This window comes from Drosophila sechellia, chromosome 3R, assembly GCF_004382195.2.
Source record: "Drosophila sechellia strain sech25 chromosome 3R, ASM438219v1, whole genome shotgun sequence".
NCBI lineage: Eukaryota > Metazoa > Arthropoda > Insecta > Diptera > Drosophilidae > Drosophila > Drosophila sechellia.
In genome coordinates, this window is record NC_045952.1 from 5,217,465 (window position 1) to 5,231,883 (window position 14,419).

Consider the following 14,419-nt stretch of genomic DNA (forward strand, 5'->3'; position numbering starts at 1 on the left):
AATAGATTAATATCACAAGCAATTCCAAAACTTGTTTAAAGCTAATATTAAAAAATAAGCAATACTATTAGTTTGCAATATATGTTTATGATAAGCTTGAGTACGTTTTTTATTATCGATGATTTCCCAGCTCTAGTATCCATAAAAAAGTAGGGGAGTTCTTTTGAGTAAAAAGTCTTTTGGTAAATATTCCGCACGACATAAAGATAATGCCGAAACGTTATCATTATTAAGTAGAATAGCGTGAACTTTTAGGACTAAAATTGTTTAAAATATCTTTTTTTTTGGGAAATCCAAATTTAAACCTCAAAAACATAACCTAGAAATTTGTTCTATATTTTTATAATAAGAACCAAACTATTAATTAAATGATGTGCTGAAATGTATATTATTAGCTTTGCTATATCATTTGATCTTTGCAAATTGTGATTTCACAGTTCGAACCGTTTGGATATACGTTTTGAAAAACTAACGTTAATACGCCACGGTCTCTGGATGGAAAATGTTGGCTCTTGTAGTTCTTCTGATCGCCAGTTGTTTGGCCATTCAAACGGCAGCCACTACGACACCAAGTACAGCGGTCACCGAAGCTGGTACCCCAACTCCTGGAGGATCGCCAGATCAAGCCGAGCTAGGAAACAGCTCCTCTACGGAACTACCGGACTACTGCAATCCCTCCTTGTGCCACAAAAATCTCAAACATGTGGCTTGCAACGCATCAATCGTAAGTTACTAAACTAAATGACACGTGATAATAACCAAATTACTTATTATCCTAACTTTTTACCATCTTCAGGAACTGCACGACAAGTGCTCACTGGACGCTGAGGTCATAGTGATAAGTCCAAGAGTGGAAAGATTCCTATTGGGTCGATTCAATGAGTTGAGGGATAGAGTGGCCAAAGGAGGGTTCAACGGACTGAGTCCTGCCAGTCGGATGGGCACCTTGAAGTGGAACTCGGAACTGGCCTACCTAGCTGAATTCAATGTGAGGGATTGTGTCCTGAGGCACGACGAGTGCCGGAACACGAAGTTCACCCAAAACGCCGGCCAGACGGTTGGGTATCGAGGCATTAAAGGAAAATTGCCAGAGTTGGAGGATATCCTTAGGGATATCATAGGGGTTTGGATGCGGGAAAAAGCCGGAACTTCTATGGTGACCATCATGAAGTATGCCGATCAGGAATCTCAGTAAGTACTATTTAAAAAATGTATAGGTGTGTTTACTCGGGCGTCCTTATGGGATTTGGTTCACATTTTGAACGTGAAATGATTATAATGTATTTATGAATATTTTATGAACCTTTCTAAATCAAATCTAAACTTTGCAGCTCTTTCCAAACTTAAAGAAATTTATAAAAAGGACGAAAAATGCAATATAACTTTGAATATTGCCTAGCGAAACATATGGTTGGAAAAGGATTTTTTTAATTCAAGAAGAAACTATAAAAACAAAAACTAACAAAACAAATATTTTGACAACATGTTGATAATGTAAAAATTTTTTAGTTACTAAAATAATATTAGGGGCTTCAAAATAATGGACGCGAGTGTGCGACAAATGTCTTTGTACAGTTTTACATGAACTTTAAGAAGAGAGGAATCCATTTGATTTTTATGCCCAACCGCTCGCAGATTATATTAATTTAGTCCTAATGTTGGTTTCACTCACATTTTTTTATTGATCTTAACTTTTGATATGATTTCCACAGCTACTTTTAACTATACCTCCGTTATGAAATTCTTCTTATGTTACATGCAGCCGTCCGCTCGCGATCTTCTCAAGAATGAAATGATTGCATGTGGATTCCATTGGCCTCTCTTCTTTGGCGAGGGATTGCATTCTGCCGGATGACTCTTGCAGATGATATTGATTGCAATTGATTAAGAAGGGAATATTTGCTATTTACCTTAGGTTTTTATAAGCTTTAATAGAAGAACTCAACCCACGAACTTAGCTTTAGAAATTTTGAATTAATTGTTGGTCCGAAAATGATATATTTTATATAGAGATTCGCTTGCAAATTTCCAGGATAGATGTATCCTAAAATCTAAAATAAAATCAATGTGGGTTTCATGATTTTATTAGTATCTGAAAAAAACTTTATTGATTAACTCAACCTTGTGTGTTCCCTTCTAACAGTTCGCCGAAGTACAACTTCTTGCAGATCGTGCAGGAGAACGCTGAATTCGTGGGCTGTGCCATCGTTCAGCAGTCCCGGCACGGCTGGATTCAGACGTTCTTCGCGTGCAACTATGGCCACGCCCCGGTTGTGGGCTCACCCGTCTACGAGTCCGGGCAAAAGGCGGCGGAGTCCTGCAAGGCCGGAACGAACCCGAAATATGCACATCTCTGCGCCGATTCCGAGGTCTACGAGAAGGTTGCGCCGAAAGGAGTGAACGCGTCCAGTCCAGAAATTAACACTAGAACTCTTGGCAAACGGGACTTTGTCATGCTCAACGCTGATGGAACGGCGCCAGCTGAAGATGGGGCACCAGCACCAGCAGCCGATGGAGCAGCAGCCGCGCCAGCCGCCGAAGGAGGAGCAGCTCCACCTGCCGAAGCTGCAGCCACTACAGCAGTCGACGGAGCAGCGCCAGGTGCCACTCCAGGAGTCACCCCGGTGGAGGGAGCAGGCTCCACTTCTGCACCAGCAGCTGGAGTGACACCCGCTTCCGGATCGCCTGGAGGGGAAGAAGCTCACGCGGAAGGGCTACTGGAACCCATGCCAAAGCCTCTAGACAGGGCTGCGCTGGAGAAGAAGTTCGCCCGCTTCCTGGCGCTGATAAAGCGGGCTGAGATGTTCCATGGTCGCCGGAAGATCGTGGTCATATCCAGCAACCATGAGGTGGATGATGACCGCGTGCAGCAGGAAGGCGCAGAAGCCGACTCAACTATTAGAACCATGGAAAGGGCATTCTCCAGACGCAGAGCAATAATGAGACGCTCCATAGGTAGCCACATGCGCGGTCGTAAGCCAAGTGCCTTTTGGGCTCCGCAATGGATAGCTATGCCTTGAACACTACCTTACTGAGTAACAATTGCTTTAAAGTGAAATGTTTTAAATTAAATTAACACAATAAATAATCGTCCTGTTAAATTGAATCCTTAATCTGATTTATAAAATGAATGAGTGAGGAAAGTACTCCTCATATTAGTAATACAAAGTGACATAATTCAGCTTAAATCATATTTACATTCAGCACAAGTGTTTTTGCCCTGACACGAAATCAATAAGATTGATCTAAAGATCGATCTCGCAGCTTTGTTTTGAGTTGAAAGTTGAAAATTTTTATAAAAAATGTATTTTCATTAAATCAACGTTTTTGAATGGTTCATCTTATGCCTTTAAAAAGTTTAATTTAAGCCCCTTTTTATACTATTATCTGATAGCCTCAAAATATTTAACAATAGAGTCCATTGTTAAGATGTTTTTAACTCGTTCTAGTGAACTGTGAAAACTGTTGGCAGCCGCCCCTATATAAGTCCATCGATTTACAGATCAGTCATATCAAGTCGACCCTCCAATCCGTTGAAAATTAAGTTACTTTTGGTTCTAGCTTGCGTTGTGCTCTACGTATCTCTCGCATGTGGCCAGAATCGTTGCGATGGACGTCCTAGGGGTATGTTTAATAATAGCATTTAGTAAGTATACTTTAATAACTGATCTCTACACTTTCACACAGGTCGTCAGAATTGCGACGGCGGCAAGCACGAAGGATTTGGGGGAAGGGATTGCCGGAGAACTGCCATGGACGAAATGTGGTACTATATCTAGAGAACCGGGAAGTGCCTCAAGATGAAGTACCTCGGATGTGGCGGCAACCAAAATCGCTACTGCTCCTTGAGACACTGTCAAAGGTCGTGCCCATGAATTTAAATGCCTTTATCGATCCTGTTCCAAAGCAGACAGACAGCCTATAATTCACAACAAATAATAAAAAGAAATGTTCTTAAAAAAACATATTTATGAGAAATGGGTTTAAAATATCTATCTATTATTTAGTTGTATACGCTATATAGTTAACATATAACAACTTAAATGCAGATTGATACATGTTCCATAGGCATGTAATTCGTATTTCTTAATTGTGATCTTTTCCCTAGCACAATATTTGCACATGGATTTGCAACCTTACGAATATTTTATGGACCGACTTAACTTTAACTAGACTATACCTAAGGCTTTTCACGTTGCATCGTCTTCCAGATGGCGTTCATTCGCATGTGCCCTTCTCGCAGATGGTTGAACAAGGCTTCAACGGTCCCTTCGACTGGCTTGCCTGCTCCGGATCTCCTGCAAGAGGCAATGTGTCGTTCGTAGCGCCATTTGCTCCTAAAGACTCTGTCACAGTGCTCGCACACAGCTTGCTCGCCCTGATCGTCCTCGGATCCGGCGTCATCCGCCCTGGCCGCTTGACCGGACTTTTTGGGACTGGCCCACATGGGCTCCGGCTTAATAAGCAGCTGCGTCTTGTTTTTACGCTGCAGCTCCTCCTGGTGGTTGTAGCGAATGTGGTTGAGGATCTTCGAGGTGCTGGTCTTGGTGCGATCGCAGAGTGTGCACTTGAGATAGGACCGGTAGGGCAGATGCTTGAAGCAGTGCTTCTGCAGTTGTGAGCGCACGGTCGTTGGTTGCACCTCGCGGCACTGCAGGCACATGGCCTTGCGCCCGGACTCCAGGATCTTAAAACTGTTCTCGATTATGTGCTCGAAGTCGTGCTTCTTGAATACGTGTGCCCGCCACCCGTCCATCGAGGCGATCTCCTTGCCGCACTTCGGACACAAGTACGATATGAGCTTCGTGAGGCCGTTGGTGGACATTTCCGTGTCGGAGTCGCGGCTGGGCGTCGTAGACATGCGTCGACGTTTAGTCGGTTGACTTATTGCGTCCGATTTCATTTCCATCTTCAGCTGGGCCACTTCCTCCTTGCCAAGTGCATCGATCTCGATTATGACCACCTCCTGATTTCCTTGCTGCTGGTGCGCATCGTCTTGCTGCGGCTTCTCATCAGCTTCTGCTTTGCCGGCGGAAGTGCCATCATCAAAAAACTCCTTGCAAAGCGCATCCAACTCGTCGTCATACTTCGGCACCACCTCTTCCTCCTCCTTGCGCACAATGTCCTCGTAGGCATTCAAACACCGATCTAGATTCAGCTCGCTGACATTTGAAATGGGCTTAGGTGCGTTTACAGGAGCGGCTAGTGCTGTCACTGGCCGTGTTGGGGACTTTTCCATTTCTGTGTTTAGATCAATGTCCATCAGAGCCTTTTGCAGCAGATCATTTTGGTTTCTTTTCGTGGAACCTTTGGGACGCCCTCGCGGCCTCACAGCCATCGGCTTCTCTGCATTTCCAGCTGGTGCTGCCGCAGTAGTGGGTTTCGCCTGCTGCCGCTTCATCTGGCGCAACTTGTTCTCGTACTTCTCGATTTCCCGCATGTGCGTGTCCAGTAGGTGAACGTTCAGAGCCCGGCGCCTCGTGTACGCCATGCGGCAGTGCACGCAGCGGTAGGTTTCGCTGTGCTCCAGATGCATGAAGTAGTGGTACTGCAGCAGGGCGATTGTCTTGTGGGCGTTCTCCACCCATTTAAAGCACAGCTGGCACTCATGGAAGCGCTCGTCGATCTGGATGAAGTTGAAGTCGGAGTACGTCTTCTTTAGATAGTCGTGTTTCTGTGGGCATATTTCAAACCATTATTAAAGCAGAACTTGATTTACACAAAACCCGCAACTTGCCGTGTTCAGATGCTGTCGCCACTCGGCCTGAGTGCGGAAGGCCTTGCCGCATTCCGGACATATGTAAACCATGTGCGCCTCCAGACGCGCATTAAGCCGGCTTTGTTCATCCGAGAGCGTCACGTTCCGCGACATTTTCCCTAATATTTTAACAACCAACTGCAAATGAAATCCAAACAAACCACAATTCGCTTTGTGAATTTATCGTTATTTGCTATGGCGACAATCACTTATCGAAGAAGAGATAATCGATTACCGTTACTGTGAACGGATATCGGCTGTCACTGTATTTTGATGGAACATGGAACAACTTTAAAGTTTTTAAATACCTTGTAAAGCTTGCATATGTAATCTTATAATAACAAACTTTTTCAATTTATTTATCAAAATCTCTTGGAATATATATTGTTTTCCTGCCCGAAAGCTACGATACACTTGCTTTCAAAGAATAACTGCACTTCTGTTATCGGGCATCACTAGAAAATCCAACTTTTCTGCCCGCGCCGCGAATTGTAAGAGTTCGGAAAAGTGTAAAATATCCAGATAGAAGTAACATATGATTAGTCGTGGGTAAACATTAAGCCATGTCGAGCGCCTCAAAGTCGACGGTAAGTCTTTTCTCTGCCGCTTCCGGCGCCAACACTAATTTGCGGTCTTCGCTTGATTTCATGCAGTCGAGCGCTGCCAGCGGGAGCTCCACGTCCGCAGCTGCCGCCGCCGCAGTCTCCGTCGCCTCAGGATCCGCCTCGTCCTCCGCCAACGTGCAGGAGTTCAAGATCCGCGTACCCAAGATGCCCAAAAAGCACCATGTGATGCGGTTTAATGCCACGCTCAATGTGGATTTCGCACAGTGGAGAAATGTGAAACTGGAGCGGGAGAACAACATGAAGGAGTTCCGGGGCATGGAGGAGGATCAGCCCAAGTTCGGTGCTGGATCGGAGTACAATAGGGATCAGCGCGAAGAGGCTCGCCGCAAGAAGTTTGGCATTATAGCGAGAAAGTACCGTCCGGAGGCGCAGCCTTGGATCCTTAAAGTGGGTGGCAAGACTGGAAAGAAGTTCAAAGGCATCCGCGAGGGTGGCGTAGGCGAGAATGCCGCTTTCTATGTGTTCACCCATGCACCAGACGGCGCCATTGAGGCATACCCCTTGACCGAGTGGTACAACTTCCAGCCTATTCAGCGCTACAAATCCCTGTCGGCGGAGGAGGCCGAACAGGAATTTGGTCGGCGCAAAAAGGTGATGAACTACTTCTCTCTCATGTTGCGAAAGCGTCTGCGCGGCGATGAGGAAGAGGAGCAGGATCCGGAGGAGGCCAAGCTAATTAAGGCAGCCACCAAAAAATCCAAGGAGCTCAAGATCACTGACATGGATGAATGGATTGATTCCGAGGATGAGTCGGATTCGGAGGACGAGGAGGATAAAAAGAAGAAGGAGCAGGAAGACAGCGACGATGGCAAGGCCAAGGGAAAGGGCAAGAAGGGAGCAGACAAGAAAAAGAAAAAGAGGGATGTTGATGACGAGGCCTTCGAGGAGTCGGACGATGGCGACGAGGAGGGCAGGGAAATGGACTACGACACCAGCTCCAGTGAAGAGTATGTGCCCCAAGCGATTCTGATGATAGCAATACAATGTGGTCCACATCTACTAATTCCTTGTTCCCTATTCCAGCGAACCAGATCCCGAGGCAAAGGTGGACAAGGACATGAAAGGCGTGGCCGAGGAAGATGCGCTCCGCAAGCTACTTACCTCCGATGAAGAGGAGGACGACGAGAAGAAGTCTGATGAGTCCGACAAGGAGGATGCCGACGGCGAGAAGAAAAAGAAGGAGAAGGGCAAGGACGAGGCCTCCAAAGACAAAAAGAAGAAGAAACCTTCGAAGGACGACAAGAAGGGCAAGTCGAACGGCAGCGGTGACTCGTCCACAGACTTCAGCTCTGACAGCACAGACTCCGAGGACGACCTCAGCAACGGACCGCCCAAGAAGAAGGTCGTCGCCAAGGACAAGGAGAAGGAAAAGGAGAAAGAGAGCGCTGCGAGCAGCAAGGCCACCACCAGCAGCAGCAATGCCAATAAGTCTCGCTCGGCAACGCCAACGCTCTCGACGGATGCCAGCAAGCGCAAGATGAACAGCTTGCCCAGCGATCTCACCGCCTCCGACACAAGCAACAGTCCCACCAGCACGCCAGCAAAGAGGCCCAAGAACGAGATTAGCACATCGCTGCCCACTTCCTTCTCTGGCGGCAAAGTAGAGTGAGTAATGCCGCGATATACTGGGATTCCTGATTATAAATTGATTTGTTTCTAGGGACTACGGCATCACCGAGGAGGCGGTGCGTCGGTATCTCAAGCGCAAGCCCCTGACTGCCACCGAGTTGCTCACCAAGTTCAAGAACAAGAAGACGCCCGTCTCCAGCGACCGTTTGGTCGAGACCATGACGAAAATCCTGAAGAAGATCAATCCCGTCAAGCACACCATACAGGGGAAAATGTATCTCTGGATCAAGTAGCCCGCAGTCATGTGATTTTAATGTTTCATAACTCAAATGCATTATTGTTCAATACAAAATATAAACGCACCACTGAAAATCGGTTATTAAATCAGAAACTGATATTAACTAATTCATTGTAGTTGTAAAGATGAGTAACGCTAGTTGTTAGTTGTATATCTTAGTATTTCGATATGGTTTCAGGTTCTGAAGTTGAGAATTCTAAATTCTGTAGAACGGTCTGAAACAGTTGCTAAGAAAACTGGATTTGAATATTTTTTTCAATTTTGTTTACGTTTATGTGGGGATGGAAGTTACCTCCTCGATAGTTATCGAAATATGGGAGTAATCGATGTAAGATAACATCGCCGTCAGGAAGCAAGCAGCGATACATCAATTTAGTTCCAGCTCTAGCCCTGTATATGTGTGTGTTTTCGGATGGGATGTAAATTCTAATATCCGATAATTAGAAAAGTGAAGCAAACCCGAAGCGTTCTTATCGCAACTGTCATGCTCTTTCCGCAGCCACTGTGCTGTCCCCGCTGAACCTCGACCACCAATTAAAGGAACCCGAGGAGTCCAAGCCCCAAAAGGGAGCAAAACAAAGTACAACGCAATACCAGTGCGATGGCGACGAGTGAGGAGGCGAGCGAGTGCTGAAAAAATAGGATTGGATACAGGAACTGGCCAGAAGTCGCTCCAAACGGTCGACTTAGAGCTCGAGAAGCACTAATCAAGTGAGTGACCAGTGGGTGTACGCGAATTGACGTCGGGAAAGCAGAAGGAAATCGCTCAGCTGCTTTGCTGTTGTGCTAAGTGAACGAACACAAGCACAGTAGCAGGCACGCACACAGAGGCGCCTGATAAAAAAATCACAACAAAATCGAATATACGAAATTGAAGTGCATTAACTTGTGGCTGCTGCCCCCAATCGAGCGCATTATCGCTTGTCCTTTGGCGCTTTTCACCTGTAACCCACCGTTGTAAACCATTCAGGAAATACCTGCCTACTGCCCATGTATGTATATATGTGTGCGTGTGCGTATGCCCTCCCCCAAAAAGGAAAACCTTGAAACCACACTCGTGCCTTGTAAAGTTCAAGGTGTGCGTGTGTGTTGGTGGGTGGGTGCTGCGTACGCTGTGTAATGTGTAAATTGATATCGGCCCTCGAAACAAAGCGAACAACGCGAATTGCATTCCTCGTCGCTAAACATTCAATCTGTATGTCGGGATTTTTTAAAACAATCCAGTCAATACATATCAGTACATATCTAGCTTCTTTGGAAGCGCTAATGGGAAATTATATACAAGTTTTGAAGATTGCGAAATGAAATTACTAGTAATTGACAAAAGATCGACAAGTTGCTAAAAAAAATTGTGTAGCAAAATATGTGATTGCAACCAACATTTTAAAAATTTGTTACACTACTTGTTTGTCAAAGGAGTACCAAAGGTTCAGTTCAAATCTTATTCAAAACAACCCACTTTTTTAGATATAATTTTGAATTCTTTTCTTTATACATGCCATGAAATGGAAATAGAATGTGTTACATGGTAGGATCACCTACTCACACCTGAATGGAAAGACTCTTGGGCAATCCGTAGGGCGTAATTCTATTAAACGCACGCGCCTCCCCAGATTGAATTTCGCATTGGAGCAACGAATGTCGGCCTCCCATTTATTGTTTACCCATCCATTAAAAACAAAGTCACGTTCTCATTGGAGCCTTTGCTCCGTTTGTCTACCGATGTGCTAATGCCAGTGACGTTTTCTTTGTCAAATCGTAACTTTAATAAACATTTTGTGACATATTTGCACACCTCCTCTCGGCTGTGTATTGGCAGAACGAATTAGCAGAATTTGTAATTTACGAATAAAAACTTTCCACTTTTTCTGCCCCAAATGTGGACCGACGGTACGTCGATGTTTAGTTAAATGGGCATGCGGTCTGGGTTCTGGTTTTAGCATGGAGCGGTGTTCGCGTGACTCATCATCGGAGCCTATTTGTTCCGATTACTGCAGCTGCCGCCCAAGATCTCGGCCACTATTTGATCGCGATAAAATCAATTGATGGCAAATTGAGTACAATAGCAGCCAAGGAGCGAAACGCGTTGATTTTCTGTTCTGTTTGAAGTAACCATTAATGCATTCGCGAAAACCCGAACGAACCGTCTGCCTGACTGTGTCAACAAACAAACCAGCTGTAAGTGCAGCATGACTGAAGAAACGCAAATTTTTTCAGAGTAAGCAAATCAACAATACCCACAATATCACAAGCCGTTTATCTTATTAGCTGAGCTCTTTGTTGCCATGGCCTCGTAGGCGGAGGAGGTTTACCCCTAGGATAATAAATCGAGTTGCAAAAATTACTTTACATTTTAGTATATAAATAGTTATAGCATCCAAATAAGCAATCATAATATGTTAAAAGAACATTATCTTCTGTTTCAAGCCCGAAGCCCAAGCGCACAGAATCGCTGGCGGTGGGACACAGATGAGACATGCGAATGGTGCGAATGGTGAAGACAAATCGCTACAGCACTGGACATAGCGGACTAGAGCAATAACAGTACAGACCAAGGCCCGATCGTCTCCAGAACGTGTGTCCTGCGCGACAGAATGTCCAAGAGGAGTTGCCACATACTCACCCTGCTGGGCTTGTGCCTGGTCTGTCATGAGGCGACCTTGGTCAGGGGCCACGTGCTGGTTTACCGGAAAGCAACCAGCCAGGTAAGTTCAATTAGTGACAAGTTTAATATATTATTATTATTATTATTAAATACCACAATTTATGTTGTTTACTCACAGTTGATCGAGGAGTTCAATGATCTGCCAGCTCAATTCGGTCCCCATCTGCCTTCAAATGGTCTCAAAGTGTATGTGGTTCCCGCCAGGCGCCCATATTACGGTTGTGATAGCCTGGACAGACCACCGCACCTGAATTACCCACCCTCAGCCAAATTTGTGGCACTTGTGGCGCGGTAAGCTAAATGTGGTTCATATAAACTCTTCAGTTTAAACTAACTCAAATCTTTTTTAGTGGCGAATGCGTCTTTGAGCGTAAGATACGAGTGGCCCAGAATGCGAGTTATTCTGCTGTGATTGTTTACAATAATGAAAGCGATGACTTGGGTAAGTGATTACACAAAGGTAGTACAGTCAAAATATGATTTGTTAAAACCCATATTCAATTACAGAGCAAATGTCCGCCGACAACCAAACGGGCATAAGAATACCCTCGGTTTTCGTGGGCCACACGACGGGTAAAGCGCTGGCCACTTACTTCACGCCCGATGTGGTGCTAATCATCAACGATGAGCTGCCCTTCAATATCAATACCCAGCTAATATTGCCGTTCTCCATTCTGATCGGCATGTGCTTCATCATAATGGTAAGAGATCTGCAGTTTTAACGCTGTTTTCTATACTAAGTGAATTGGTTTGTTTGCTGAACAGGTTATCTATATGATCTACAAGTGCATCCGCGAGCAGCGCCGCTTGCGTCGCCATCGACTGCCAAAGAGCATGCTGAAGAAGTTGCCAGTGCTGCGGTATACCAAGAACAATGCAAACAACAAGTACGACACCTGTGTGATCTGTCTGGAGGACTTCATCGAGGACGACAAGCTGCGCGTGCTGCCCTGCTCACATCGTAAGGGTTATAGTCTCGGTTATTTGCTCAGCTTTAGTAGTTTCAGAATAGATGAAATGCTTAAAGATATATCTGAAACACCCGCAATAATGTTATCATATGACATCATCAGATAAATTGTATAATGCATAGACATTATATTAATTCGTTACTATTTGCAGCCTATCACACGCACTGCATTGATCCATGGCTTACCGAAAACCGTCGGGTGTGTCCCATTTGTAAGCGCAAGGTTTTTACGAAGGGCGAAGCGCGTGCAAGTCGGAGTCGACAGCCTTCTTTGGATAATGTAACGGATACGGATGACGACACAACGCCGCTGCTGCAGCAACAGCAGTCCAATGGCAGGCAGATGGGTCAAGTGAGCTCGGCTTCTTCGGCCGCTGGAGCAGCTGCTGGGAGCAGCTCAAGCGTTGTGGCGGCGGCTGTCGCTGGAACCACGCGACACGGAACCTTCCGGCGTGGGCACGCTGGTCGAAATCCGTTCGAGGAGTCTCAGAGCTCTGACGATGAGAACGGTACGTCTGCTGCCGAAATGATTTCTTTTATTTTGTTTAAATAACACACCCAATTACTTGTACAGCTCTGCTGGCCTCTACTGTGCGCCCGGCCACGTCTTCTGGAGCACATGAACGCATCAATCCCTTTGATCGTGCTCCGAATCTACCGGCCCACCTAGCCGAACAGTTAACTGAGAGTCGTCGCTCGGTCTGGTCGAGAATAAATTTTGCGTAAGGATATATTTGTGATGAAGCTCAGTGGTAGAAGATGCATAACTTCCCTTTTTACTGCCTTTAGCTCGTTCTTCCGCCGGCAGCCAGCTGTTATTAGTGTGGCGGCGCCACCCTATCTGGAGCGCGTTGAGTCCGGTACCAGTGCCATGGGTCTGCCGGTGACGGGGGCAATAGCTGTAGCCTCGCCCGCATCGAACAACATCCTCAATCCGAATTTAAGCGGCTCCTTCAAGGACGAAGACGATATGCCACCGCATCGCTCGATCTACGAACCGATAACAATCAGCACGCCTGCAGCTGACACAGCAGCAGTCGACGATTCGGCGTTCCTGCAAACGCCCACGCAAGGTGGCATAGGCGTGGCCGCCCTGCCGCACAGCGCATCCGATCGCCAGTTTCTCATATGAGGCGAGCTAGTTCGCCGCGAGTCCTTAGCCTGTAGGTTGTAGGTGGTCGTCGATCCTCGAGCCATGAGCCCAGCCCGGGTACGAGTTTTTCGTTTGGGTTCGCGATCAGCGCTGTGGCTGCCAGCTTCTTTGTTTTAAACAATTAACAAATGTTTATTATTAATATTAATAAATATGTAGCCGAACCTTGTGTTGGACTGTGCGCTGTCCCACTTCCAGGGCACACACCCACAAAAACCCACACAGACACGAAACACACACACGCGTCATTTAAATGCGTATACAAATTGTGATTTATTTTATATACATTTTACAATTAACCCAATTGGCATACGAAATACCGCCTCGCCTGCAAACTCCCAACCAAAAATGTAAACGATAGACGGAAGAGAAAAAATACCAAGTTACCACATCTAAACATCTAAGATTAAATTGTTTACCTGATTCGCATTAATCTTTGATTCAGTTGTTCAACAGAAAAAAACCAAAATATCCAAGAAACACTCAGCACACCTATTAAACTGATTCACGAACATAGTTACGTTTTAGCTAAGATGGTCTTTTTATTTCGATGTTTATGAGAACTGCTTTTCAATACCATTACAATGGAAATAATTAAATCAAATGATTGAGAGGCACTGGCCTGTATATTGTACATTATTCTCGTTTTAACTAATTTTAAGTTTACTGTGTAGCATATGAAACTGGAATCCAATGATGCAATAGATTGTCAACCCATGTTTTCTTTTCAAATATGATCACATTATATTTCAAGTCAAAATCGTTGCCACACTCCACTAAAAGTAGGATACCTAAGCGCTTGTTTGTGATTATTTTTTCCCAAAAATAATTAAATATGCAACAAAGAATGCTGTTCACATGAAAAAGAAATCAATTAGGGCATAGATGCAAATATATATATTTAAAAATGCTGTGGCAGTGTAACCTAAATTTAATTTACATTCAACAAAATAAACGTAATGGACATAAACTAATCAATCGTTTATTCTTCATAAATTTAAAGTTCTCGGCTGTGGTATATTTTATTTTTGGGTCTATTGTCAATAGGAACTAAATAGGCTTCAAAACTACGAATTTTTCCTAGCATTCTCTGGAACACCAGGACACGTAGTACCAAAATAAAATAAAGCAAAGGAAAAACAGGGAAAGTTAGCATTGACTATCAGATACCTCCTACTTTTCTAGTGGGGGTGCGAGGGATCAATTAAAAATTCTTTCGGAATATCGCTGGAAATTTGCAAAACATATTTAAATCGATACGAAAATACTTTTTCGAAACGGTGATCGTCTCCCAATTGGAATGTCCAAGACATGCCCATAAAATAGTATAGATTCAAAATATAGAAAAATGAAAGACAGAACGAAAGGGTGTGACACTAT

At 44.9% G+C, this 14,419-nt stretch overlaps 5 protein-coding genes and 1 long non-coding RNA gene across 7 annotated transcripts; 4 read left to right on the forward strand and 2 right to left on the reverse strand.

Annotated features, from left to right (window-relative positions):
- Positions 1 to 158: 158 nt before the first annotated feature.
- On the forward strand, positions 159 to 3,106 carry LOC6614108. The gene is made up of 4 exons (XM_032721717.1): positions 159 to 182; positions 438 to 724; positions 797 to 1,191; positions 2,144 to 3,106. The coding sequence occupies exons 2-4, from the start codon at positions 503 to 505 to the stop codon at positions 3,018 to 3,020; spliced, it is 1,494 nt and encodes a 497-aa protein (XP_032577608.1). The 5' UTR covers positions 159 to 182; positions 438 to 502; the 3' UTR covers positions 3,021 to 3,106.
- A 346-nt stretch (positions 3,107 to 3,452) lies between these two features.
- On the forward strand, positions 3,453 to 3,890 carry LOC116801516 (kunitz-type serine protease inhibitor PILP-3; the record flags this gene model as incomplete). Its single annotated transcript, XM_032721718.1, is given in 2 exon segments — positions 3,453 to 3,624; positions 3,688 to 3,890. Coding segments are annotated over 2 exon segments (360 nt in total), but the record flags the coding sequence as incomplete, so codon positions are not given.
- LOC6614109 (zinc finger protein ZFAT) lies at positions 3,638 to 5,951 on the reverse strand. Its single transcript, XM_002038527.2, has 3 exons — positions 5,738 to 5,951; positions 4,181 to 5,674; positions 3,638 to 3,919 (listed from the first exon to the last, which is right to left on the reverse strand). Exons 1-2 carry the CDS (start codon positions 5,870 to 5,872, stop codon positions 4,181 to 4,183), a joined length of 1,629 nt encoding a protein of 542 aa, XP_002038563.1. The 5' UTR covers positions 5,873 to 5,951; the 3' UTR covers positions 3,638 to 3,919.
- Positions 5,952 to 6,210: 259 nt separating this feature from the next.
- On the forward strand, positions 6,211 to 8,344 carry LOC6614110 (general transcription factor IIF subunit 1). Its single transcript, XM_002038528.2, has 4 exons — positions 6,211 to 6,345; positions 6,412 to 7,331; positions 7,408 to 7,989; positions 8,045 to 8,344. Exons 1-4 carry the CDS (start codon positions 6,322 to 6,324, stop codon positions 8,244 to 8,246), a joined length of 1,728 nt encoding a protein of 575 aa, XP_002038564.1. The 5' UTR covers positions 6,211 to 6,321; the 3' UTR covers positions 8,247 to 8,344.
- LOC116801517 lies at positions 8,233 to 8,632 on the reverse strand. The gene is made up of 2 exons (XR_004362066.1): positions 8,544 to 8,632; positions 8,233 to 8,478 (listed from the first exon to the last, which is right to left on the reverse strand). It is a non-coding gene; the product is annotated as an uncharacterized LOC116801517 (long non-coding RNA).
- A 13-nt stretch (positions 8,633 to 8,645) lies between these two features.
- On the forward strand, positions 8,646 to 13,919 carry LOC6614111 (E3 ubiquitin-protein ligase RNF13). Of its 2 annotated transcripts, none has more exons than XM_002038529.2 (9): positions 8,646 to 8,962; positions 10,679 to 10,956; positions 11,035 to 11,207; positions 11,267 to 11,358; positions 11,424 to 11,617; positions 11,682 to 11,877; positions 12,039 to 12,395; positions 12,461 to 12,608; positions 12,676 to 13,675. In XM_002038529.2, exons 2-9 carry the CDS (start codon positions 10,846 to 10,848, stop codon positions 13,016 to 13,018), a joined length of 1,614 nt encoding a protein of 537 aa, XP_002038565.1. In that variant the 5' UTR covers positions 8,646 to 8,962; positions 10,679 to 10,845; the 3' UTR covers positions 13,019 to 13,675. The 2 variants fall into 2 exon arrangements, with proteins under 2 accessions (XP_002038565.1, XP_032577607.1); XM_032721716.1 differs by lacking the exon at positions 8,646 to 8,962 and adding an exon at positions 8,981 to 9,243 and having other exon boundaries at positions 12,676 to 13,919.
- Positions 13,920 to 14,419: the final 500 nt, after the last annotated feature.

Coding starts and splice junctions, on each gene's coding strand:
- LOC6614108 (XM_032721717.1), top strand. CDS start 503: ATGTTGGCTCTTGTAGTTCTTCTGATCGCCAGTTGTTTGGCCATTCAA. Junction 725..796: donor TGGCTTGCAACGCATCAATC/GTAAGTTACTAA, acceptor TACCATCTTCAG/GAACTGCACGACAAGTGCTC. Junction 1,192..2,143: donor TATGCCGATCAGGAATCTCA/GTAAGTACTATT, acceptor CCCTTCTAACAG/TTCGCCGAAGTACAACTTCT.
- LOC6614110 (XM_002038528.2), top strand. CDS start 6,322: ATGTCGAGCGCCTCAAAGTCGACG. Junction 7,332..7,407: donor GACACCAGCTCCAGTGAAGA/GTATGTGCCCCA, acceptor TCCCTATTCCAG/CGAACCAGATCCCGAGGCAA. Junction 7,990..8,044: donor TTCTCTGGCGGCAAAGTAGA/GTGAGTAATGCC, acceptor ATTTGTTTCTAG/GGACTACGGCATCACCGAGG.
- LOC6614109 (XM_002038527.2), bottom strand. CDS start 5,872: ATGTCGCGGAACGTGACGCTCTCGGATGAACAAAGCCGGCTTAATGCG. Junction 5,675..5,737: donor GGCGACAGCATCTGAACACG/GCAAGTTGCGGG, acceptor ATATGCCCACAG/AAACACGACTATCTAAAGAA.
- LOC6614111 (XM_002038529.2), top strand. CDS start 10,846: ATGTCCAAGAGGAGTTGCCACATACTCACCCTGCTGGGCTTGTGCCTG. Junction 11,359..11,423: donor TAATGAAAGCGATGACTTGG/GTAAGTGATTAC, acceptor ATTCAATTACAG/AGCAAATGTCCGCCGACAAC. Junction 11,878..12,038: donor CGTGCTGCCCTGCTCACATC/GTAAGGGTTATA, acceptor TACTATTTGCAG/CCTATCACACGCACTGCATT.